Source organism: Archocentrus centrarchus, chromosome 6, assembly GCF_007364275.1.
Source record: "Archocentrus centrarchus isolate MPI-CPG fArcCen1 chromosome 6, fArcCen1, whole genome shotgun sequence".
NCBI lineage: Eukaryota > Metazoa > Chordata > Actinopteri > Cichliformes > Cichlidae > Archocentrus > Archocentrus centrarchus.
Genome location: NC_044351.1, coordinates 8,205,351 through 8,232,379, shown reverse-complemented (window position 1 = coordinate 8,232,379; position 27,029 = coordinate 8,205,351). Strand labels below are relative to the sequence as shown.

Here is a 27,029-nt window from a genome sequence, read left to right as displayed (position 1 = left end):
TCAAGTGAATTCTTGAGTCAGAAGGTGTTTTTAAGAATTCAAGCATTATTTTGAGTTTTACAGTGGGCGATTAAAGACCTCCTGCTCTGACACTATTTGATAAGAGATGAGTGGGGAAAAAAAATTCTTTTGCCAATAGTCCAGAATCCGTCCCTTAACCAAAATATAATTTTCATCATGTAACAAATGTGAATGCTAAATACACAAAATGTGAATGGATGACTAAAATAAAAACATGTGAAAAGGTAGGTCATAAGAAGATGGATAACAGCAGTATAAAGATCTTGGATTAGGTTTGGAGGAGAAAGAGGAAGAGAAGAGTTACATCACACAATAAAAGCCCATTATTGTCATCCATCAGGGGAACTGTGGTCAGAGGAGGGGGATCCACTTATCATTCTCCAGGGAACAGAGAGATGAATGACTTCCTCACAGGTGGACTATGAGCTTAACAGAACGGGGGTAGCGGTGAGAAGAGGTGGGGTTTAACCTGGGAGTGAAGCAGTGTTGGGTTACAGCTGCACCTCCGGAGAGTGGCTCTCTCATCTCACAGGAAATGGATTTGTTTTCCAAGCCCTTTCCATTAATCCTTCCTTGCAGACATATGCCTGGATGTGCAAACAATAGTACAAGGATTCTGACATAAAGAGTAATGCACACACACCCATGTGTGAATAAAAGACCAGCGTACAGATACTTTTAGAAGTGCAAGCCATACACCAGTGCAAGAACTTTTCTGAAGGACTAGCAACGTTTGGATGGAATCATTACACTTCCACTGCAGGAATCAAGTTCCAGGTGAAATATTTTAGCCACCCAAAAACTCCTGAACTGAAATTTCATGGGGGTAGGGCTGATTCTGAATAGTGAGGAACCAGCATACAACATTTCAGGGAGTCACTCTCATATAAATTAAATTATCACTTTTAAACTTCAAACTTGGGCACTCATACCCGAGTGAGTGGTAGTAGAATGAGCTACAAAGTGAGATAAGAGGGTGCAGCATTAGTAAAAACAGAGAGGTGGATAAGGAAAAATTGTATTCTTAAATCGTTTATTTTCACACTATAAAGCACTAATAAACATGCCATAGTTTGAGCATAATATTGGGGTTTATCCAAGTAGCTTCAGCACAATCTTTGGGGGAAAAAACCCGCCAGATTAAAAGAAAAATGAGCCAGTGCCTAACATATTTTTCTGTCAACTATTTTCATCCCACAGTCCAGTAAAGAATGCCATAAATAAAATCAATACATTTCTTTTAGTCCATTCAAAGTACAGCCCTGACTTAGCTAACCTTCACTCAATCATTCAAGGCCTGCAGGTAGATGCCTCTCAATGGGAAGAAAAAAAGAGAACATAAAAACTGCTCAAAAAAAAAAAAATCAATGTCCACTTTTTTTTTTTTTTTTGCAAGCCTAGATGAGCTATACAGAAATAAACTCAGCCAGCAGCAGAGCCATGAGGCGTCTGATCTACCTACGCAGTTCACCGGGCCACATCCTCTCTGCCTCCACTCAGGGAGAAAATAGCATCAGCGAGCAACACAGCCAAACATTAAGGTAGCCTGTTAGTTCCACAGACATCCACACTGGTTCCCTTAAAAGGTTTAGCTGCAGTTTCGTCCATCACTCTTAGATTACGTTAAATACACTAGATAAATTATTATCCTGTCATTTTACCCACATTTTCAGTTAAAGCAAATCTGTAACTGTACATTAGAGTAAATTTCCTATCTACTACAACATCAAGTGAAATTATGAAACTTATTTTAAATCAAAATAAACACACAATAAATCAACTACAACATTAAACCACCTTCCTGATAGGTCTACTTTGTGCCATGAAAACAATTCTGACCAGTGAGAGTATTGGCACATTGGTAGTGGATTGCTTTGGGTTGGAGGATGGAGGTCTACATAGATCTGGCCCTAGCATCCCATGGACGCCTGACTGGATGTAGTGACACCAATTCAGATTCCAGGTTAATGCCTTTTTGGTTATGTCCCTTGAGCTGTTGCTTAGCAATTTTTGCACTGTTGCGGTGTGCAGTGTCCTGCTGCCATAGGGAGTGTGCTGGTCAAAGCAACACTCATGTGAAAGCATCCACATGAATGCCGAGACCAAAGGTTTCCCAGCAGAACATTGCACTGCAATGAGATTTTATTTAAATCAGCTCTCATTGTTTTTTTTAATATTATAGTTGATCTGTGCATATTTTCATTCAGTGGTGATAACATTGAGAAGGTTTTATTTGTTTGTTTGTTTTTTAAAACATTTGCAGAACATCTGAAGTATTTTGAATGGAAAACAGGCTCATCTCGGCCGACACAAAAAATAAAAAAAAAAGCAAAAACAAATTCAGTGACTGAATCCTTCCACATATACAACAAGCAAACTTGGAATTATTAAAAACCTACAAAGCTTAATTAAAAATGTGGGCTGAGTACCATGAATGTTTTTGGTTGTCCTTTTCCTTTTCCAGGTTCCCACTAGTAAGATTACATCATTATCAAATTTGTCCTTATTTGTCTCATCCAAGGTCTATTTTCATCTCTCACCCTAGCCTGCATCTAATTCTCACAACAAGCAGGACAATAAAATGCAACACATCACATCTTTGCCTTTCAGGTGTCCTGGTAATACCTGTGATAGACCTTCCTGTCTATTTTTAGCTCACTGCAAGGACTGACTGTCAGCACGTTCCAACTAGTGGCACCTGAGGATACCGCTGTACCCTTGAGAGAGCACATTCAGAGCAGAGAGTTGGTCAAATGTGAAAAGAAGACAGGAAAGGAAAGAAGACCTTCAAGTGACAGAAACTGAAGTTCAGAAATAGCTGTAATGTCCGTGTATGAAAAATGTAATTACAGAATTAGAGTTAACATTAATTTGTACTACATGAATTCTACACAAAATCAGCCTCCAGAACTACTATACTGATAGTGGATGTATAAACTCTAGATATAAATTCACAGATACTGGCAGTAACAGTAGTATTGGGAGTAATAGGCATAATTGTACATATGCAGGCATTTGATCTATATCCAGGTTGTAACTTTACCATACTGCTTTCCAGTCACATGTTCCCATGTGTAACACCTTCATCTTACAGATTCATCCAAAACAAACTAGAGTCCTAAAAGAAAATGACATCAGGAACTCCAGCATAGAGCCCTGCCGACAGTATCAGCCATTTATAATATTGGCAAATATTATAAATAGAATATATCAATAACAGCAAATAATTTTTATTTATTTGCCAAAAAATGAAAACTTAGAAAGTAAAGAAGAGACAGGAGACACACCCCTCAACAGTGTTATGAGTATTGATTTTCCATAGTTTGTCCACCAGAGAATTTTCTTATTGGCAACACGTTTAGAAAGCCAAAAATCTGTGGTCTTAAAAATCCTATATTGGTCAGTCTCAATTCCAGCATCCTAGCATTACTGAACTGCAGTTCAGTTATGTGCAATTACAGTACTGCAGTATCTGTGCATGCATGAAAATAAACATATTAAATAAATGTCAAATAATGCAATATTTTATCAAGCAGAAACTAGGAAGAAAAATCCACGCACATCCTCACCACTATGTGGGACAGGTGCAGGCTGCAAAAAAATGTAAGCACAATAAGAGAGAACAGCTCGCACTCTGCAGAACTCCAATTTACCTTCTTTATTGCATGTTAGTAGCATGTGGCGTTTTGTGTACACCTGCACTTCAGACAGTGAAACACAGGGCAGTGACATCTTAAATCGCCTGTGTTTGGTCGTTGGACCAATCACAGGTGATGCTGCCCTTCACTGTCTAATGAAGAGCTGGTGTGCTCAAAATGCCACACGTAAGACGCAGTAAATAAGGTTAACTGGAGTTCTGCGATGTGTGTATTTATTAATCCCTTTTTTTGTACCAAGTTGAAACTAGCAGTAAGTGTGATTTTCTATGCTGCCAAAATAAATGGCTCCAGACAACTGCAATCAAAACTGAATTTACAAAATACCCAGTTTTTATTGTTGCAACACTTTGCATGAAAGTTTTTATATTGGAAAACAATTGTTTGAAAAACAGCAGTAAAGTGATCATTAAATGAGAAGATATGTTTTAGAGTGCATCAAGTTCAAGACAGGCAGAAACCACTAAGTGTGAGCAGACTGTACAGACAATGGCTTTTTTGATAAAGGTGTGTAATTACTATCCATAGTTGTGGTTATGCAGCATATTTAACCTAAGACACAGAGAAGTAACATTATTTTTATACACAGAAGGAGAAGGAGGGAAAGAGATGGAAGGGATGTGAACCTGAAGAAAAAAATCTCTTGAATTAGTAATAAGGCTTGCCCTTCTCTTGTATTTTTGATGAGAAAGATCAAGTTGTTGGACACTTGCATGCAAGCGCCTGATAGACTGGAACCGCCACGGGGAGGCTCGCAGCAAACCACAACATTATGTGACGTGTACAATGTCTGGAGAAGGGGTTCCACTTCAACTCTGCATGTGGCCATTAAATGCTCAGGTAGCCTTAAGCAATATTTTACTTGCACATACTGTGCTCCACTCCTCGGAGCGACATTAAGCAAGCTGCTGCTCACCAGAAAGGCAAAGCCAAATATCTGACTGTGACTCTTGATTTCATGAATATAAGAAATAATGGTTTATTGACTAGAAGAATTAGAATAGCACTGAAAAAAGAAAGGAAAAAAAAAGACAAAACAAAACTGGTGTTAGTCAATATACAGTTAACTCTTTTTAGGTCCTCTCTTAAGAAAGATATTCCTGTTCTACTTAGAAATGTACTGAATGAAGATGTACTTGATAGCTCTGGATGCAGTACTCAAACAGTACGCATAGTAAAAAAAAAAATACAAAGCAAACCCCTCAAATTAATTTTAATGTAATGTTGAATGTTGCTTTGCACAAGCTTAAAAACCACAATTTAAGGCCCCCCCAAAATTGCACAGAACTGTAAAGTTGAATGTCTCAGTGTGTCTGGTACTCTGACTGGTCATCTCAAAATCATGCAAGTCAAATAATCATTTAAAGCCAGTTCATATTAGGTACATAAATACTCTTGTATTTTTATCAAAGTAACTCTATAGGAGTGTGTGAGTAAAAGATGGTGTGAACCAAACAGTGTACATATGAGAGGATATAGTATAAATGAAATCACTTGGACCAAGTGTACAAAAGCATGTTTGCACAAGTGCAGCAGAGTGTGTGTTTGTGTGTGGGTATGTGTGAATGTGAGGCGGTTATGCAGCCTCTGGGAGTCCGTGTCCTGGTGGAAAGTGAACCCCTCCTCCCTCCATTACTATCTTTAGCTCATTTCCGTCATGTCTTGTCACTCGTGTTCTCCTCTAAAGCACTTAAATCTGGTATCTAAACCTCCAGGCCATCCAATATCCTGTACTTCCCCTACACAGGAAGCCAGAGAGGACTGTAGAGGCAGGGTCCACTGTGTTGCTGTAGATGCTTACACACTACGCAATAACACAAACATACGGCCTAACATGTTCATGGATGCTCCTAATAAATTAACATACTGTCAAAACTGTACATTGATTCCCACAGAATGGCACCACATACAGCTAAAAAAGAGGCATATACTCACACAGGTCAGTGGCAGGAGGCCTGCTGTTAGAGGACAACTTGTCTTTCAAACTGGCATCATTGCTAATAGCTGGAGGACTAGAGATGGCACAAGTAACGTAATCTAAACTTCTGCTATCTATTCACCAGCATGTGAGGTAGTTGTAAGAGAAGTTTAAATAAAATAACAATGACAAAAATGGATTGCAAATGTCAGTTTGATTCAACTGTGTTATTCAATTTAATTAGACTTTCTAACCCCCCACAGAGATGTTGTGACATTTAAAAACAAGCATAAAACTGGAAGCCCTTCAGTGACCTCGAGGCTTCCCAGAAGACTATGAGAGTCATTTTCCTGAAAAAATTCTAGGTTTTTGTCAGAAAGAAAATAAATAAAGTTACCATGTTAGAAGTAAAACTTTAAAATGACATGTTCATATTTGTAGTCTACTCAGTTATCCAGAGACAACCAACAGATGGCAGCTGACGATGAGATGATACATCACTCTGTATCATTGGTGCATCTATCAAAGCTCCACAATGTCAGCTGAGGGTGAGGGCCTTTCTCTGGAGCAACTGAGTTTTTGCTGATAACGCCCCCATACAGAACCACTAAGCCCTGCTAGTACCGCTAACACAATGCAGACCTAAATTAGTACTGTAAAAGTAAATGCGAGGAAGAAGATAAACCCACAGCTGATGTCACAAGAGAGTCCTATTGTTACTGACACCTACACTTTCATACAAACTTCCTTAAGGTTCCTCAGTGTCACCCATTGTAGCTAACCTTTACATGGAGGAAGTGCAAAGTAAAGCTCTGGGCTCCTTTGAAGGAATAGCACCTAGCCACTGATGCATGTATGTGGATGACACCTGGGTCAAAATCAAAACCCAAGAAGTAGAAGCCTTCACTGATCCCATCAACTCTGGATAAAAATGTAAAGTTCACCAGGGAGAATACCAGGGAGAATACCAGGGAGAATAGGTTACTGTTCCTGGACTGTGCTGTGCTCACTGAAAAGATGGAAACCTCAACACTGACGTTTACCGGAAGCTCACGCACACAGACCAGTACCTACTCTGACTCCCACCACCCTCTGGAACACAAACTTGGAGTGATCAGGACCCTGCAACACCTGGCAAAAAATGTTACTCTCTAAGGCAGAAGGGAGGGCACTGTCATCCCTTATGTAGCACATTTGTCAGAGAAACTCAGAATAATTGCACTCCTGTGCCACTTCACAAATACATGGCACAAGAGCCACCTCGACAGACTCAGCCGTACATCTGCACTTAAAGGGTAAAGGGCATTCTTTCCAGAATGCCAATGTTCACATTTTGGCCCAAGAAGACAGATTGTTTGAAAGAGGAGTAAAAGAGGCCATCTATGTCGACTGGGAATGATCATCAGTGAACAGAGGTGGTGGCTTACAACAACAACTATCAGCCACATACAATGCAGTCGTGACAGCCCTTCCCATGCGCCTCAACCTCTGCTCACATCTTACTTTAGGTGTCCTCAGTAGGTCACGTTACAGGGTAGGGCAAGGTCTCACAAGCCTCTTTTCCACCAACAGGGTTCTGGAGCCGGTGCCTTTATTTGAATCATTAGGCGGGTTTTCCACAGCCGAAGCACTCGGTGCTCAGCCGAAAAATGGGTTCAACTCCAGCCCCGCAAACTAGCTGGTCTCGAACCAAGAATGCGTGACGAAAGCGGCAGAAGGGCGTGACTCTGCCATCTCAACATCAAGTTTTCTACCATATTACATGTGTATTACATGAGAAAAGAGAAGCAATTTTCACAGCTGTGAATTAGGTTGGGCTCTAAGTCTGAACTTAATGCTTTGTATCAGTTCATATCACAGATAAAAGGACACAAAGTGTGTACTTGTCGTCTTGCTCTAATCGCTGTCTGTGTTTAGCTCTGTGCTGCACACAGATGCTGCAGTAGTTTGGTTTGGACCGTAAAACGTATTTGCAGCACAAGAAAGGGGAGCGTGTTCTCCCATGTTTGTGCGCTTCGGCTTCCGTGTCCAGACGAGGACCCGCCCACGCTCATATGTAAAGGAGCAGTTCACAGAAACGCGGTGGAAACGCGAGCCCGTTCTTAAGCGTTTCGCCGGTTCATTGGGAACAGCACGAGCACTGGCACGCGAACCGGCTCCTCGGCGGTGGGAAAGTAGCAACAGTGGTTTCATCATGGTAATGCCCCACACCTTCTTTCACACCTTGGCTCATGTGATGACATGCAGGATTAATAGTGGGTCAATGACCACCTCTAAAAGGGGACAACCCCCACTAGGGCTTAAATACGTGGGACTCTGCACCTTTTGGTTTTAGAACTGAAGATGCCTCTTGGACCAGAGGTGAAACGTCTTCAATAAACTTAAAGAAGTCCAGTCGCCTTCTTTTTTGAAACTCTGAAGACTACCATGACCTAGATGACTGAGAACCTACAAAGACATTGCAGGCTTACGAGCCATTAGAGTCAAAAAAGTCAACAGTGATGAGAGGAGATGGCCCTAAATTATGCACAGAAAGGTCACCAAAGGCAGCAGGAATTCCTGAGCACAGGAACCTCCCCGTAAGGACACCCACATATCCACCTCAGGCGATTTGGATGTCCCAGTCATTTTCTCTCACCTTGTGCTTGTCAAGCTCTCTCACCCCTTCTCTTGGACCCACTTGGACCCATTAGGGCGATGAAGTAGAAAAAATGGATGCAGAGCGGACGGAAAATCACTGAAGACATCTAAAACAGTGGAAGATGGAAGAAACTAACCAGAAGGGAAAACAAGAGGAAAAGAGGACAAGGAGGAGGGGGAGGAAAGATGAGGTTTCTAAGCAGTGGATATCAGGAGATGAGAGCTGACAGGAGGAGTAGCACTGAGGGATCCCTGCTCTGAACCAATTTAAACAGGAATGACCCTCACATGCATTTACACTCTAATAGCAGTGACTCATGTCATGTACAAACCCCCAAAGCACACACACAAACACACACACAACTGGGAAATCAGCATGTCGACAAAGCAAGCAAGTCAGGGACATGCATTCATCTCGCCATTTTTGGCAAGGATAAAACTGATGTATATGTATTAACTTTGGGTGACACCACAGTGCAGTAAGTTAAAATATTATATAATAATGGATGACATTGGATTCAGAAGATTGAGGAAGACACACATTCTTGGATTCCAGTCAAGAAATGAAATTTCACAGCTCTGAATTATTCTCTTTGAAATACACACCTAATTCTCACAACAGCCTTGATTTAAAATCCAGCACTCTGTAATCTTTAACATGACAGCAAATGAGCCATTTTACCGCCCAATCAAATCTAAATGAGTCAGCCTCAGACGTGTGATTAAGACTCATTAAATCTGTACATTAGTACTTATCTTAATCAACATTTCTTCCCATTTATCCGAGATCAGCATTTATGAATTAAGCGGATACCTTGCTACACAGCGGGATTTGCTACTCAAGTTCAAGGCTGGGTCAATGTCCCGTCGACCCACATGAGCCTCCAACAACAACAATATATCAGAGGACTAAATATCTGGAAAATACAAAGTACAAAATACAAAAAACACAAAAAGAGCAGCTGAAAAAGTTGGAGCAATATGCTTATGATGGGGAAGTGTCCTGCAGCACAAAGCATTTCTCTGCATATCTGATAGAACTACTTAACAGCCAACACAGCCAGTGGCTGTATATGGAAATACTGATTAAATCAAAACTTGGATAACATTGTTCTAGTTTAAAGTCTCACAAATTATTAACTGAACAAAAACAGATTGGAAATCAAGGGCCAAACTGAAATGCCCCCTGTTTAACATTTGTCCTGGGATTCTTCAGTTCTGTTCATTTTCACTCTTATTGAACTGTTATGCAGCCTTCAAAATCAGTAAAACTTCATTTAAGCTACACTGAATTCTAACAAAATCTAATCATAAACAGTTTCTTTTTTTTAAATCACTGATATGAAACTACTTTGTCTACTTATAGTATTTGTGTGTACTTTAGTATTGCCTTTCTTAACAATTTACAGCAATTTTACTAATAAAGAAAGCAAAAAGCAATGATATGCATCCTTAACAAGTGAATGGACTACTGTCCATTGAAGCAGGTTTTAGAAGAGCGCCTTGAATTCAGAACTAAACACTAGCCTGCACTGCCACCTGGTGGTCATAGGAGCATCCCCTCCAAAGGGGACCAATCCTACTGTCTACATGTTTTAGTACTGTAACATCTATGCGGGTGAATCAAGGTTTGCAATTTTGCTGTCAGCTTTGACTTTAACCATATGTAAACCTATGCTTCACAGTCAAATAAAAATCAGTGAATTAATAAACAATGCTGTTTTGCCATGCTGATCCTACTTAAAATCTTTTCTCGAGGCCATTCACTTTCTCTTGGACCTTCTTGAACTATGCCAGGTCAAACACAGGCTGATATCAAGAATCAAGAATCAAGAATGCCTTTATTAGTCCCACAAATGGGGAAATTGCAGTTAACAGCCCTTCAGTTTAAAATATTAAGTTTATATTAAGTTAATATTAAGTTTAAACTTAAAATATTAAGTTTAAAAAAAAAAAACAAAAGGCAGATGTAGGTGAGGAACATGAACAAATGAATATTAATGAGTGATCTGAGATGTGGCGCGCTGTATTTAATTTAAGCAGCTGTATATTTGCTGTGCTGCATCAGCTTACCGTGTTGCCATGGAGAGACTGTCCCAGCTGTATGACATGTGGGTCAGTGGACCGGGTGTCTGTCACTGTTGGACTGACCTGGAAAGACAAAATTAAACAGCTGGCATTGTTTCTTCTAAACAAGGCAGGATTTTTGACTATATCTAAATGGTAAATGCCTAAAAACATGTCCTTAACTATTAATGAAGTGAAACTAGACCTGAATGGCTGTGGGCTGTGGGTGATGAAGGTGTGGTCCCCTGGGATGAATGTCAGACAGGTGGGGTGGGGGATCTGGGGTCGACCTCCGGCTGTGTTGACGCAGAACATCCTGATAAGACTTGCTGTCAAAGTTTGTCCTCCACAGCAGCACCTAAATGGCCGAGTTGCAATCAACATGACCCAAATTCAGCACATTTTCCACTACAAGTAATAAAACCCATAACCTTGAATCATGGTGCAGAAACCTGACTGTCAGCTCCTCCTGAGGCAAAGAGATCTCCAGCCCTGGAAAAGGCCACTGTGATCACAGCACCCTAATGAAAGATAATAAAGAATGTTAAAGACTAAAAGTAAACACCATCATGGGCTAATAAAGGGACTCTTTTCAGACTGCAGCTTATACGATGTTGTGGGATGTGTATAGGTGAACTAAGCTGTGCTGTATTGTAGCATCACCTTGTGTCCATGAAGGGTGTAGATCAGACGCCCCTCCAAGAGGTCCAGAATCTTAATACTGCTATCACTCGAACCAGTGATCACATAGTTGTTGGATGGGTGGAAAGAAAAACTGTTGATTCCCGCACTATGGACTAATACAAAAATAACAAAAATAAGACACACACACACACACACACACACACACACACACACACACACACACACACACACACACACACACACACACACACACACACACACACACACACACACACACACACTTACTTCAAACTTAAAACATAAATAAGTAAATTAATTGCATATCTAACAATCTAGGAATGCAATTAAAGTCTGATTGTAATACATTTTAGAGATATTGACAAGGGTCTTTCTGGCAATTGTTTATACAGGGTCAAAAAATGAACTCCATCATACCTTGATAATGCTGAATCAACTTGTTGGTCCGTAGATCCCAGATTTTCAATGAACTGTCAGCTCCCGAGGCTGCAATGCAGGTACCACTGGAGTTGAAATCAACAAATGTTGCTGATCTGGGAGGGGAAAAAAAAAAAACTCCATCAATAGGAGTGTAAGAACAATTGAGTTAGTTTTCACATCCAAATACATCTAGTGATGTTCTGGCCTTTTACCAGAATTTGCAATCCAGTTTCTGAACTTTCAAACATATCCTGACTTACAGAGCTATTGGTTACCTCTCCATCAGGAAAGGAAAATATGCAGTTTAATACCCAGTGAATGTGAAAGATTGGTAAAACAGAAAATGCCCTATATGACTACAACTAAATCAATTTCAGTGATATAGCAGCACACAAAATTGATCTATGAAACCTACTGAAAGACAAAACACTAAAGCAGTTTTTGGGGAGACTTTACCCTCCACAGTCAGTCAAACAGTTGATGCAGTGTTTGGTGGAAGTGTCCCAAAGCCGGACAGTCCGGTCATCCCCACAGGAAGCGATGATCCTGCCATCTGGAGAAAATCTGCAGGAAGGAAAACAAAACATAAAAATAATAAAACAGTTTAAGTGCAAATCCACTTTTCCCAGCAATGCACTTCCTCACACTCATACAGTTATGAACACTTCCTCAGGACTCAGTTGATTAGTTAATTGAAGTTTACACACACTCATTAATGATTTCCAGGGTGGAATGATTATACGGCATGCATATTTAATGAATTTTAAAAACAAAACTTGGTTGCATGAGTTTATTTTGGATTTTCTGTCATCCACACAAGGTCAAAAGTATGCACACAGGATCAAATATATACATACATTTACTTAAATCTTTTAATAAGGGGTGCTGAAAGGGCTACAATGTCTTACCTTGACAAGACCGAGGCATATTACCCTCTCATTAGTGATCATGAATGACTACAACTGGTAGTTTCTCTTTGCCTGCATGAAGGGATGTGTATGCCCTCACTGGACTGACCAATACTGTCCAAAGAAAAACAAAGGGAAGGAAGTCCGCACACCTGAAAAAGCACCTGAATAATAATTTAATACAAAATCTTTAAGGAGTAATGTTTCGGGCCACAATTGCCCTTCTTCAGACTTAGGTCCAAGGAACTCGGTGAAGATCTAAGGAGCAGAATGGTCTCTTGGAGGCATTTCTAAACAACTGCAGACTCCAAGATCATCAGTTCAAACAACGATATGCAAGTACAAGTTATTTGAATGCATCACCACTTGGTGACACATCCGACTAATTTGCCAAGATCTGGAAGAAGCTAAATGTTACCTTCACATAAGAGGAAATTGGTTAGGATGTTGAGGAACAACCCAAGAAATTTACAGCTGCCCAAAAGGACAAGCCAAAATCCTTCTGGAGAGAAGTTTCACAGTCAGATGAGACAAAGACTGAGCAGTATGGCCACAATGGCAAGAGGTATGTTTGGAGGAGTAAAGGTGAAGCTTTCAAACCTGAGAAGACTGAGCTAACTGTCAAGCATGGTGGTGGCAGCACCATGTTCTGAGGCTGTTTTGCTGCAAGTTGCACACTGCACAAAGTGGATGGAATAATGGTGAGAGGAAGACTACCTCAGAATTCATCAACTTCACCTCAAATCAACAGCTTGAAACTTAAAACACAACTTTTTGTTCCAATCAAATAATGATCCCAAACACACATCAAAACTGGTTATTGAATGAACAAAGCAGGCTAACGTTAAGCTTCTGGAATGATGCAATCACAAAATCCCAACCTCAATGCTACTGGAAATTTGTGGACTATGCTTAAAAGCCAGGTCCATGCCAGGAAACCAACCAATTTAAATGAAGTCTACCAATTCTAACAATCAGAGTGGCCAAATATCCAGCCAGAATTATACCAGAATTATAACTTGTTGTTGGCTACCAAAAGTGTCTGGACGAGGCACAACCTTCTAGTGCACCCCATTCTTGTTTAGTTTTTTCTTTTAAAGTCATTAAAGATGTATGCTGTACAATCATTCCACCATGGACACTTCAAAGAAATCATTAAAAGCCCCAAATTATCATGACATTCATGCCCATAATGAGCATATGTAAACTTCTAACAACAACTATACATAACAGATGTTTCACGTAATACATTTTTCTAATACAAGCCATGAAGTGGTATGTGTTAACCAAATTTTAGGTAGGGTATAACACAAAGACATGGAAACAGGCTACAGGGATTTGGGTGCTGTTGGGTACCTAGCACAGCGCACCCAGTTAGTGTGCTGGTTGAGAGAGTAGATGAAGCACTGCCGGTGAATACTCCACACTTTAACAGACTTGTCATCTGATGCTGTTACCAGCCTCTGGCCATCATGGGAGAACGCAACACTGCGTACAGCAGCTGTGTGGGCTTTGAACACTGTTGACTCTCCTTTCCTGTAACATATGCAGTACATTAAAATAGCTATTTTAAAATAAACTATATTGTTACATCACCGCAAGCCATTAATTTATGCACCAAACTGCACATTGCTGGACCAGTTCTTTCAAATTTGAATTAATCTACTAAAACATGTCCTGCATAAAGTGACCAATACTTACATAGATGGTGTCCACAGTCGCACTGTTCTGTCCTTGGAAGAAGACGCTACCAGGTTGCCAGATGGGCAGAATTGCACCCCAGTGATCACATCTTGGTGCCCAACAAATCGAAAGGCCCTCGCCTTGGGAGCCAAATTCCATATCATCACGTTTTTATCTACTGACCCTGAGGCTGGAGGGACAAAAGGTAGCAAAGATAAATGGAGAAAATACAAATGATAAACAGACCATAAAAACTTTGATCAGTTAAATCAGTACATGTGGTCTTTGCTGGACAGCTACAATAGACTTTATTTCTAGAATGTAAGTAATGCAAATAAATTTGGCTTCCTGTCTGAAATTGAACAGTTGCAGGTTAAATGTCTGCATAAGTCCATCAATAATAATAATAATAATAAAAAAAAAAAAAAGCCCAGTGTCTAGTAAGGTCAAGATTCTCTTACTGGCTAAAAAAAAAAAAAAAAAAAAAAAAAAAAAAAAAAAAAAGTAGAGAAAAAAATCTGTTTGTAAAATTATTTCTCGGCCAAATGAAAGATACAGCAAATATCTGCGTATTGCTAACAAAGTATGTGAACAGCATTTCTGTATTAAATAAGCATTACCCAGCTGTTTACGGTTAGGATTGAAGTCTGCACAGGTGACAGCATCTCTATGTCCCTTAAAGTGCCTCTCCAGGGTGGGATCCTCCTTCAATTACAATACTCAGTTAGTGAACAAAAATATGTGTCGTGTACAGTTTTAATGATGCAGACTAGTTCTGCTCTACATTGGTGAGGGAACACTTTCACTCTTTGCATGTCATTATGCCCAAGTTGTTCAGACTCAAGTCTACTGTTGTAAGCAGGAACGTCTTTAGTTCCCTGCCCTACTGCGTGTCCCTCCAACATTAGAGACCTAACTCTTGGCAAAGCTTAAAGCCATGTTTTAAGAAGACCCTGTGTGACAGCCCCAATCAGCAAATCCTCTTAGCAGAGACGTAGCTAAAAAAAAAACTTGCCGACACAGCTAATATTAGCGCCAGCTGACGTTACACGCAACGTTTCGCTAATTTGTCTTAAAGCAAGTATTTAAAACAATAGACTTACCATAACAGACGCCATTGTGTGCGTTGAGTAGAAGTGCTAAAGTTGTCCACAGGAAATTTGAACTAACCCGCTGCTCTGCACCTCCATGATTGTCAACACATCAGTGCGCGTTCAGCAACTCTTTCAGACCTGACTTGTCGAACTCAGATAGTTCAACACTTTTTAGTAATTTTAATTTACTTGGTACTTTATGTATTCGGAAATTAATAATTAAAAATTAGTTCCGTTACACAAACAACGGAACTGCACCTTCAATTTGCAGCATGAAGCTAAAAAAAAAATAAAACAGCCACCTGTATCTTGATTTCGTAGCAAGGAGTGGTGCTGCATTCACCATGCATGTTAAAATGGTAGACATGAAAATCCTCGCTGAAACTTATCCTTACAAGAAAAGAGTGGAGCTCAGAAAACCCTCGCAAATACGGTAACATCGTTCAAATTAAATAAAGTAGTACTGATGTATTATATCATTACTATGTCCCAACAATTTGAAAAAATGACGTTATATTGAGGATTGAAGGGGTCTGGGTAAATATATGTAATGTAACTGTTTCAAATACAAAAATAAACAGTCATATTACGTTATACAATAAAGAAAGATAACTGCGTAAGTAGAACATGTCACAAATACGTAAATATTCTACAAACTGTGATCACGTTGCATTGTTTTAACCTAAAATATTGCGACGTGAACGCAGCACGTCATGAGGGTGTTGCGTCTTCCGCTGCTAAGCAACTAGCCAACCTGCTACGCAGTAGGCAGCGCAGTATCGGCTTCTCCGATTGGTCTGTGAAAAAGCATTGGCAAATCAAAACTGAGATTATTAACCTTGCAACTCAACGTTTGGTTTTTCGGTTTAAAAAGATGTCGCTGAATCGGGGCATCGGCAGTGCAGAGGTAACGTTGGGAAAGAATAACAGCATTGCCTATTTTATTTACACGCGGCGAAGTGGCATTACTGCGCTGCCGAAAAAATTGTGTAACCCACTGCGAATACAGCATGAGCAGCAAAAACTAGTGTAGCGGTCCAACAAGGTAGCTAGTCAGCTGTATTAGTATCAGTGTTTCCATATCAACAGCAGTGCACTTGTTAGTATGACAGCATTAGCTAGATTACTCACTATTTAGTAAAGGTACTCGTTATTCCGGGGCCGAAAGATTTGCTTCAAGGCCGCTGTTGTAGGTTTTACAGCTGACGGAAATCGATGTTCTTTTCTCTTTGCAGTATATCAAGAAAAAGATACCGAAAAACGCAAAGTATGAGCACGTGAAAACGAGGTTGGACACAGGTACAGGTGCCAGATGTACATGAATGTGCTGCTTATTTAGTCACAAACGGTCTGAATGCTCTTTAACCTTCTATGTTGATGTCCCAGGATGCAGCCTCACAAAGTATATGGAAAGACTGGAGGAGATTAAAAAAAGTGAGTAAACTGTCTTTAAGAATTTTGTATCTTTATTAGCATTGTTATAAAGCAGGAACCCAAATTTCACTGCGTGCCAGTGTGCAACAATATTAAAAGCAATAAACCATAAATATCACCATCCATGCATAAGTCTGCCCTGACAGAATGCAGTCTGACCTCAGTGAGATTTAGCAGGCAACTGCTAAGGAGAAGCAAATGGAACACAAAACATCAGTTCCTCCATGCAGTAGGTTATAAAGTACAAAATCCATAATTAATATACCTCCCCCTTGTGCCACCTGCTACATGGTTGTATAAAAATAACAGCTGTCTTAGGAGATAACAGCCATACTTGGTCCTCATTCTTTTAATTTATGTGTCCAAGATCTATACTTCATCTTTCTGATGCTCAGCATGCACAGTAAAGATAAATTCCTTTCCTAAAAGATCCTTGACAATGGCCACAGTTTTGACCCAATTAGTACAGAACAGATTCTCTGTCCACTGGGCTACTGGACTGCTACTCTAAACTATTGGTCCCATGTCATCAGTTCAGTCCTTTGGCAGCTTATAAATGCTGTCTTTTCTGTGCAAATGTGAACAGGTGGCTCAAATAGCCCACCTTGGCACAACTGTAAGATTCACACATAATCCAATCCCAGCAAAATAATCCCCTCCTAATGTTTTCCCTTAAGTGCATGAGGCCTATTTACTGCACATTCAAGGCAAGATTTACCAACCTGGCACTCCAGTTTTTTTAAGGATCTATGTGTGTCTCTTCCCTCTCTGTGTACCTTCAAAAGGTAAACAAACCAGCTTCTTACCTGCTGATATTTCCCAGATAAATAGGTTCTTTGTGGACAGGGATTCTACTCTGATTTCCCAGGGATACGAAACACTGATTCCTTCGTTCTCCAAGGCAGATTGTACCACTGTTCACAATTGTTCCTCTGTGGGACTGGACCCAGGCGTTAGGGACGCACTGGCAAGGTGCCAGCAGGGGTCTTTGTCAGTGTGAGACACAGAGGTTACACTGTTGATAATACCAGCATTAGCAGCTCTGATAAAACAAACAGCCTGAGCAGTCTGATTTGGGCGCTGTGGTGGCAGCTTTAGTGTCGAGGTAGAATGGGAACAGACAGGTTAGAGTTATGGTTCGATGAAGCAGTGGAACGGGATGAAGAAATACAGGACCTGATAGACCCAGGTGAATTTTATCTACTAAAGCTGCACATAGTGGTTAAAGGTGTTTTAACAGTCTTTGTGAACACAAAGACAATTGATTGCATTAGACTTGACAGGAAATATTTATCCTCAACTGCAAGGGTCATTCAAAAGAAATGGCTTTCATCAAGACTGAAGTTTTCCACCATTACATATGTGGATTTTTTTAGGTTCATTTGTTTGTTTCCGTTTTAAGATTACAGATATCGAAAAGATGAAATCTTCAAACGCTTAAAGGTGACAACATTTGCACAACTGGTAAGCATCAAAATTGTTTTTTTCCATTACTGTAATGTTCTGCAAGATTGATGCAATCAGTGGAAAGTCCAGCCACCAGCTATTCTTAGGTCTTAATGTGGAGGATATGAATACTTGGTGATTAATCACAGATAGACTACTTGTTTCATTAGCTTTAATCAAATGGCTCTTAGCTCTGTTTATTTTATTTATTTATTTATTTTTTTTATACAGACATCAGGATGTGTCATTCTTTCTTGCGTTTGATTTAGTCTTTAATCTTCTTTAACTTTAAAACTGCTTTTCCATGCTAGATACTTCAGGTGGCCTCTGTTTCCAGCCTGAATCAAAATGAGAACGATAGTGAATCAAACGGTTCAGGAGGTAACACTTGCAGTCAAACTTACTTTTTTACATATTGACTAACAGTAGTTGATGATATGCTGTAATGTATGTTTATTGATTTGCAGATGGTCTACAGTCAGACGCAGACTTGGAGTGTCTGTCTGAACGCACCAATGGCTCTCTGCAGAGGTCTGTCCTGTCAGACCATCAGGACGCAGGAGACACCAAGGAAATATGCTACTCTGCTAGGTCAACACTTCTGAGGTATTTTACAGCGTAGCACCCTGTAAAGCTTTACTAAGTACTCCAAACTATTTGTATTTTTGACAGTCAAACTTTATGCTGACAATATTTACTATTTTAATTACTGTTATTGTATTAAAAATGTATCCTAAATAGTTACAGCAAATATTACCTTTTATTTCCTTCTTCAAGATGTTGAAGCTGCACTGATGCAGTCAGTATGTGATAGACTTCTACCTGAAAACAGTTTTCTGTGTCCAAGAGTCTAATTTGTGTGTGCAACCACACTAGCTAGTAGATTAGATCTGGGCAGGTATTACGCTGTGACTTCACCCATTCATGACTTCTTTTGGTATCTACCCACAGATAGCTAGCTTATAAAGTTAAATAATAGTGATGCTCATGCCTGTCCTCTCCCATGGATGTTGGCTTTGAATTTAGAATTATATTTTATTGGCAGAGTTTAATCCAGTTTTAACATTTTACTAGTTGTCCTTGTATTGTTCCCTTTTTTTTTCTAAATGATTTCAGTCATTGAATTCTGTTGTTGTTTATGTTTTGCACAGTAATTCCCAACTTATCGGGGAGCCATGTTGTAGAACTATGCATTATCTGTCTGTGTGGGGGGGGGGGGGGGGGGGGGGGGGGACAGAAATCAGGGCAGCACTGGGTTAAACCTATACAACTCTCATTAGGCGTTCTGTGCTTTATGACACAAAATCACTACTCTAACCGTACTGACTCACCACTGACATAAGTAAAATAAAAACACTTTTGTCTCCTAAGCTTTTATAGTCTTGTCAGGAGAAGTTACAAGTTCTGAAATCAGTGTAAAATGTAAGCTTGTGTTACATTAAAAGTAACTTTAAGGGGGTACCCAGGTTGAAATCACCGATTACATTTGGCAAAAGATTGTTTAGTATTTGCCTCAGTGTAAACATAATAACGCACTCTGTCCGCAGTATATATGACAGTAAACCTTAAATCAGTTATTTCATATGTCGGATACTTAATTGTTTAGCATTCTTGAATTATACATGTGACAGGTGCCAGACTGAGAAAAACAACAATATAAAATGCAAGTGGCTGCAGACTATCTAACCTTTGACCTTTCAGTGTAATTAGTGGTGTGGGAGAGCTGAATATGGACAGGAACAATCAGAAGATGGCAAGTGAGTTGGTGTCCAGCCCGGAACCAGACGACAGGCCCTACCCCGACTGCCCGTACCTGCTGCTGGACGTGAGAGACTGTGACCAGTACGACTGCTGTCACATCATCAGCGGTAGGTAAACATGAAGCTGGTTTGTTGAATGTCTTATAACAAAAATGGCAATTTTTATTTTAATTATCTTTCTTTCCTACAGCACACAGTTTTCCCATTGCCATGCTATCTCGCACGATGAACCCCTACACCAAAGAAGTGCTGGAATACGTATCCTTTTTACAGACACGAATCATTCACCAGTTGTCGTTTTTTCATGTCACAAATGTAAATGGTATCGACTGCTGACTATAACTTAACCCACCAATGGTGCAGAAAAACGCAGCAGGCAAGATCATCATTGTGTATGATGAGGATGAGAGAATAGCCAGCCAGGCAGCTACCATCATGTGTGAACGAGGGTTTGAGAACCTGTTTATGCTCAGTGGAGGTAAGAGCTAATATCACTGTAGTCTTGTAAACTACTTTCTCTAGAAGTATTGTAATTCATATGTATCAACATCTGACAAGCTTATGTTTTCTACTGATCTCAGAGAACAAATCGGAGGCTAAAATGCACCATAACCCCGTTCAGCTGCAGCTCTGGCATGCGATCCCCAGTTTTTACAATTTGTTTTCATTAAATAGAGGTTTTGTAAGATTTGGGGGAAACAGGATCAAATCAGCTGCTGTAGAAAAGAGGTTAGATTTAAGTTCCTTTTACCAAGCCATTCTCTCCCTGTGTCCTCCCTTCACAGGTCTCAAAGTAATTGCTCAGAAATTTCCGAGCGGGATGACAACAGGCTCCATCCCCTCCTCATGCCTGTCCTCTCCTACATCATCAAAGGGGAAAAAGTGCAGTGCGCCACAGCAGCCTGCACACGCAGCAGAGAAGAGATGGCGGTTCACATCAGACGAGCTGGCCAGGATCCAGGAGCAGCTGGAGGAAATCCTCATCCCCAGTAGCGCCAACAGTAAGGATACAGTGTTAAAGACTTGAAATCCAATTTTAGGCCGGAGCAGTTGGCAACTGCATGTTGCATTTCCAGAATTTTCTCCCTTTAAACCAAAGCAAATAATTCATTGATGTATTATTTAAAACTTCATGTTCCATAGGTAACATTTCCTATTTAGGTTGAAGCTAAACACTTGTTTTATTGACGACCCTATTATAATTACTATTATTACCAAATTACAGTATTGCTTCCCATGGGTGTTAAAGTAATGTTGTTTGGCCTGTGTTCACTGAAGGTCGTCTGTCCAGCCGAATGTCAACCAGCAGTGCCCGGTCGAGCACATCCAGCCATCTGAGTTCCAGTACAAGTGGGAGAGGCAGTGCCCGAGTTCGGAGCAGTAGAGCCTGGAAATAACTCCGCCCCTCTTTTAACCACAAACGTGCACAAATATACCTCCAAAGAAAAGTCAGTTTTTTTAAGTTAAAATCTAGCATCCATCTGGATCCCATATCAGTGTAAAAAATAAATTTTTTAAAAATCCAACTTTGGTTGCAATCTGCAAAAGACAGTCTGAGGTCAACAAGAACGAGCATAGTTACCTAATTAGCTTAATTGCAGTTTTTCTCTTAAGTTTCTGGAGCCCACTATCAGACTTTGTTCCAGAATTTTCTCTGAATGCTGAAATTAAATTCTCCTAAAATTGATTTCTTTAGTGTTGGATGTGTTCTTCGTCACCTTGGGAAAGCGATTAGCATTTCACAACAACAGTGGCCAGTACACGAATGATGACTGACATCTGGACAAGTGTCATATATAAAATATGTTAGGAGCAGCACAGATGTTTTATTTCAGACTCTCAATCTTGACTTTTAGAGAGAGATTGTCATTTTAAATAATGGTTTCCAACAGACTTGAACCTGAGATCAGAGGACTTCTTGCACTTATAACACTATTTTTCAGTTTTCACTGGCTAATGAATTTGCATCATTAAAATCTTAATTCTGAATTAATGACATGAAGGATATGCTGGAAATTGCTGTATTAAATGAGGTGTAATGTTATAGAGTTTGATCAAATTTGTAAGGTTTTGAAAAGTTGTGCTGTATTTTGTAACTTGTCATTCTTTCATGATAGTACACCAGCAGCCTTTAACTGCAGTTTTTGCATTTTTTTTTTCTGTGTGTGTGTGTGTTTGTCAAAAGTACTGTAAATTATTCACACTGATGTGCATAAAACAGATCAGTCACTAAAGAAAATACATGAGTGTTGTTTTCGTGACTATGACACATTTATTAGAAGCACTTCATTTCCTACATTTCTACAACAGTATTGCTGTTTGTGGCCTTTTGTTTGCATGTTGGTGACTTGTTGCATGTGGCTGGTTAACAGATCTGGACTTCTCTCTCACTCTTTGTTCAAATGAACATTTTTTCACAATCCGCCTTAACTCTTAAGTGGTTACATGATTTTTTTGTTGTTGTAACAAATGTCAAATAAAGGGTACAATGGTTTGTTGCATCAGTTTTTTGTGTGTTTTCTTGATTGTTTTTTTAACCCACCAAATACACTTTCAGACTGGTCATCATATGATTTCATCTGAGAAGCATAAAGGTAATTTCTGTATTTAAAGTGTCTTGTAATACTGTAATGGTGGCTAAATGGCAATGACAAGGGGGCAAGTGCCTCCTAACAGACAATAACAAGATATATATGTATGTATGTATATCTTTTAAAGAATCCCCCCAAAAAAACAGGTTAAAAAAGTGCCTTTAGTAATTTTGAAAAAAAAAAGAAAAACATAAATAAATAGTTGTGCAATAGCCTCTGAATGAAATCATAACAGATCAGTTTCCATGCATGCTCATTTATTTCTTTGTGATTTTCACAATGTCTAAAAATCCACTGAATTTGACATGTGTGATTTTAGTCTTGAAGATGACGCTTAAGTGGTTACATTCCCCACACTTTCATACATGAGTCACACAGATCAGTATGGGTTCTTGAGCGTGTAATCCATGATGGTCATCAGAGCCAGCCATGTCTCCTCAGCAGTGGGGATGATCTGATTGGCAGGCAAGATGAAGCCGTAGCGGCCGGTGTCCCTCAGCTCAAAGGTGTAGGAGTACTTGATGCCCTTGTTATAGGCCCAGTCAATGCTCCCACCACTTGCTTGGTCTACGAACAAGCAGTTATAAGAGAGATTTTAAGGTAGCACCTGTCTTTACTCAGTCACTAAACATCTATCTAGATTACATATTACAATAGCAATAAGTAGTGCATAAGTAGGATTTTGATTTGTAAAAGCTTCCCAACATTTGCCAATCTTATTGTAAGAAGAAAGGTAAATAAGATAAAACGGGAATTAAATCAAGTCTCTGTTTTAAGATGTTTAGCAGAAACTTACAGATGGTTTTGATGATGCTGCCAAATCTGTATCTAGTACCATACAGAGAGGCCAGGTCAGTGATGGCCTGTCGTGCTAGGTTGTCCTATAGAAAGATACTACCATCAAACTTTTTCAAATAAATGTTATACATTTTTACATATTCTGTCATTACAGACAAAAAGAGCAATGACAACAGTTTTATATTTTTGTACCAGCTCAGTCTGGTCCTTGATGGGAGTCCTGGTGTAGCCATAGGGATACATGAGCAACTGGGAATAGGAGTGGATGGAGATGAAGGCCTTAATGTTGTGAGAATTCACAAAGTTCACAATGGATTTGACCTCAGACTCAGACTCAGGTCTGGGTCCACTATAGGTCTGTGAACAGGGGTCGCTGCTGGAACCAGGTCCTACATGTGATGATAACAAGGACAGAGAAAATGTCTTTGCAAAGTTCTAAATTTGGAAAACTGCAAAAATTAAACACATTTATATCATTAATTGTCATGGTCCTGGGTCTTTGATCCAGTGTTCTGATCTTTGTTGTTTGGGTTCATGTTTAAGTTTAGTCTATATTCCTTATTTATTCCTCCCTCCCCTGTATTCCCTGTGCTTTCTTGTTAAGTTTCTGCTTTTTTTCCCACTACATAGGAAGACTGAAATGCATGGCTTTAAAAATGTACTCATAGAAACTTTAAGTATTTACATATTATATTAGTATATTTACATCAAAAAACATACCTCCAAATCCAGCATTCCAATTCCTGTTGGGATCAACACCCACACATCTGGAGCCAGGATTAGGCTTCCTTGTTTTACGCCACAGACGGTTCTGGAAACATCGAAGTATCCCAGTGTGTGTAGGTTACTACTTTACAGTAAGTGTTCAGGTTTATTTCTAGTTATGAAAGCTTAGATTTAACTTTAAATAAACATGTATATTAAATGCGTCCGTGCATTCTGTCATCCACCCATCTACATGACGGATGGATATAATGGTCAACACTTGCCTCACAGCAAGAAGTTTCCTGGTGTGGACCTTGTAGTCAGTGAATGTGCGGCTCTCTGTGTTAGCCTTGTGAAATACAATTCTGTCTAAATTATGAATAGAATCTGTGAGAGAGGGCAGTCCTACCAGAGTCCAACACCTGCTGGGAGTGGGTTTGGGGTAACTTATTACCAGCACTACAGACTGAGCTCTCACTGCAACTGTACCATTATGTAGGCTATGATATATTCTGATAGCACAGGGCTGGAGTTAGGGTTAGGGTCATCGTGATGACTTGGACTTCAACGATTTTAAGCAGCATTTTTTTTCTTTATTTGTTAATTATTATAAAACATAACACTGTAAAAGTGTGACAAATTCACAACTCCCTGAAAGTCATTCCAAGTGACATAGCAATGAGTATGACCTATTATATAATAATAATATTATAATATTAAAAACCTATGGCAGACTCACAGTGGTGTGGGTGTAGGCATATCCATCAGGGTTGGTCACAATCTCCAGAAAGATGTCCATCTGATTGAGGATGGCGGTAAGTGCACGGTCCCCTCTAAAACCAGTCACAATCTAATGATAGTAAAGCAAAGGACATAATGTTGAATGCAAACTGTTAGTAGTTGGAAGTGGAAGAGACAGAAGAGAAAAAAACTCTACAGGCTGACTGTCAAAACACCTTCTTGGCAAACCATGTCCCGCTGGCCTGGGTGACCCACTCTCTGGAGTGGATCCCAGTATCGATCCAGATGGCAGGACGGTTGGTTCCACCAGTGCTGAACTAAAACACGGGAAGGGAAAGGATGAGTGAAATTTCAAGGTACTTTTTGTAATTAGAGAGTGTTTGTGCTTTCTAAAGAGCATGCATGCATTCATTGTCCTGATGTGCCATTGTGCTTTTTTTTTTTTTTTTTTTACCTTGAGTACATTAAGGGACCGGCCCTCATAGCTCCGACCTATCACTATCTTGCTGACCAAGTTGGGATTCTCAGCCACCAGCATGTCCTGAAAACTGTGATCTGAATGACAGTGAAATCCCGCACAAGCATCAATTAAGCGTGACACACACATCTCAGCACTCAGTGACTCCGCTCTGTAACTTCTGCATTCTCCCACTTTATGGCTGAGTTGCTGTGTTTCCTAAACCCTTCCGCTTTCCAATATTATAATATCTAGGAGGAAAGAAACTTCACAAACCTACACAAATATTGGTAAAGGTGGACTGCATGGCTAGGTGCTTCATTTTATACACCTTTAGCAGTGGGACTGAAAATTAAGAGGTGTGGCCTGATATTTTTGTCCATATAGTGTATGTTTTCAACAATATGATGAACATAAGTGACCATCAAACACAAGTCTGGAAAAAAAAAATTAAAATAAAAAGAGGTTCACGTCGTCACTTTTTCAAAACTTAATCAAATATTCCACGAGCTCCAACACATTTTATTGTCCATACACTAAAGCAAATTAACAATATTTTGTTGTATGAGGCAACAAAACCTTTACTCGTCCCCTTTAGTCCCAAGACTAAGGTCAAAACTCTTTAATAAAACTTGTTTTGAAATAGTTAAAAATATCCTTTTACTGGATAACAATAGCGAAAGCAAATGTGTGCACTAACCTCACTGAGGGTGTGGTACCTGGAAAAGTCAAAGTTGTCAGTGTGTTTGGGGTCAGGGACACGAGCTGCAGCAGACTCCATCACTTTCTGCTCCTTATCCAACAACACCTGCAGGACAGAAGCATAGTTATCTAAACTGTTTCAGAGTAGTGGCTCCCAATCACAAAACCAGGTGCATGAATAACACAAAAAAACCAGCAAGAAAACCATGCTCTGATTATTTGAGATTCCCGGTCTTATACTGTACCTGCAGGTCTTTAATCATGGTGGAGAACTTTATGTTCTTGGTCTCCAGGTAACGTTTGACCAGCTTTATTTTATGTACTGGAACTCTGATATCCACAGGAGAGCCCACATCAGTCACTCCCCTCCAGATATCAAGCTGAAAGAACAAACAGATATTATTCACTAAACTGAGGTAAGCACATCTCATTTTATTCAAAAACAAAACAAAACAAAACCCTCAGCATAAAGAAATGGGGTTTTGTGACATATTTGAATCTATTCTTTCCATTTTTTATTTTAGATTTGGCTTAAAAGTGATGTCAATGATAAATGACCTCATACTCCATCGTGTTGTGCAGCTCCTTGATAAGAGACAGGTGGGTGTCATTCTTTGGAACAAGTCGAAGCACCTGATGCCTGCAAAAAGAGAAACCTCATTCTTTCACTAGTTTTTGACACAACTCAAGCATTTAGCAAGAAGTTGGCACACAGGGGGGTGAAACAGCCTTTCTCAAGCTTGGTTGGTTCTGATTCTTCTTCTGCAAACGTTGAGCTGTGAGAACTCTTATGATGATGCTAGATTCCTCCAGTATCCTGGGCTTTTACTAATGAAAGGCGCTGTTTGGGTAAAATTACCTTGACTTTCTATGAGGTTTATTACTGACTAAAGTTTACCTGGATGCATCAGTTTATATTACATTTACATTTTATAATTGCTACAATGCTATGCTAAAGTTTTCAAAAGCAAAAGCTGCAGAAGTGCACCTTGGAGAAACGCTTCTATTGTAAAGGCAACGGCTGGTCAGGCTGCTTTAAGTCAAAAAATGCCTCGTCATTATTCTTAAATACATCCTCACTTTATATCTAAAGCTCACATCTTTTGCACATTGTAATGCATACAGATGACTTACACCCTACTCCAACAGCAGCGGGAGGTTTTGGCAGGCCCACTTACCGGTCAAATGTCTCTTTACCAAGAGCAGTTACAAGGATAACAGCGAATGCAAGAAGCTCCCTCATCATGACCAGCAGTGTGTGGCAAGGTCAGGGTGAACACCATCTTTTAAATGTGTAAGGTCACGTGTTCAAGCCACAGCCTTGT

At 39.8% G+C, this 27,029-nt stretch overlaps 3 protein-coding genes across 4 annotated transcripts in view; 1 reads left to right on the top strand and 2 right to left on the bottom strand.

Moving 5' to 3' along the window:
* poc1b (POC1 centriolar protein B) overlaps positions 1–15,553 on the bottom strand; it is a 37,078-nt gene extending 21,525 nt beyond the window's left edge. The window contains exons 1-10 of the mRNA XM_030732185.1: positions 15,080–15,553; positions 14,597–14,681; positions 13,995–14,166; positions 13,650–13,829; positions 11,842–11,949; positions 11,383–11,498; positions 10,966–11,099; positions 10,755–10,823; positions 10,508–10,660; positions 10,309–10,386 (exon numbers count right to left, since the gene is read on the bottom strand). Coding sequence (XP_030588045.1) covers positions 10,309–10,386; positions 10,508–10,660; positions 10,755–10,823; positions 10,966–11,099; positions 11,383–11,498; positions 11,842–11,949; positions 13,650–13,829; positions 13,995–14,166; positions 14,597–14,681; positions 15,080–15,094 — 1,110 coding nt within the window. The 5' untranslated portion in view covers positions 15,095–15,553. The remainder of the gene's footprint in view (positions 1–10,308; positions 10,387–10,507; positions 10,661–10,754; positions 10,824–10,965; positions 11,100–11,382; positions 11,499–11,841; positions 11,950–13,649; positions 13,830–13,994; positions 14,167–14,596; positions 14,682–15,079) is intronic.
* Positions 15,554–15,882: 329 nt separating this feature from the next.
* Positions 15,883–22,211, top strand: cep41 (centrosomal protein 41). Of its 2 annotated transcripts, none has more exons than XM_030732186.1 (11): positions 15,883–15,977; positions 16,306–16,369; positions 16,457–16,504; positions 17,907–17,968; positions 18,262–18,331; positions 18,418–18,556; positions 19,652–19,818; positions 19,901–19,968; positions 20,074–20,188; positions 20,496–20,711; positions 20,989–22,211. In XM_030732186.1, the coding sequence occupies exons 1-11, from the start codon at positions 15,945–15,947 to the stop codon at positions 21,105–21,107; spliced, it is 1,101 nt and encodes a 366-aa protein (XP_030588046.1). In that variant the 5' UTR covers positions 15,883–15,944; the 3' UTR covers positions 21,108–22,211. The 2 variants fall into 2 exon arrangements, with proteins under 2 accessions (XP_030588046.1, XP_030588047.1); XM_030732187.1 differs by having other exon boundaries at positions 15,976–16,115.
* Positions 22,212–22,549: 338 nt separating this feature from the next.
* Positions 22,550–26,956, bottom strand: LOC115781683 (carboxypeptidase A1-like). Its single transcript, XM_030731481.1, has 11 exons — positions 26,883–26,956; positions 26,263–26,344; positions 25,950–26,084; positions 25,699–25,810; positions 25,000–25,100; positions 24,761–24,862; positions 24,544–24,654; positions 23,820–23,910; positions 23,292–23,488; positions 23,098–23,182; positions 22,550–22,868 (listed from the first exon to the last, which is right to left on the bottom strand). Exons 1-11 carry the CDS (start codon positions 26,948–26,950, stop codon positions 22,681–22,683), a joined length of 1,272 nt encoding a protein of 423 aa, XP_030587341.1. The 5' UTR covers positions 26,951–26,956; the 3' UTR covers positions 22,550–22,680.
* Positions 26,957–27,029: the final 73 nt, after the last annotated feature.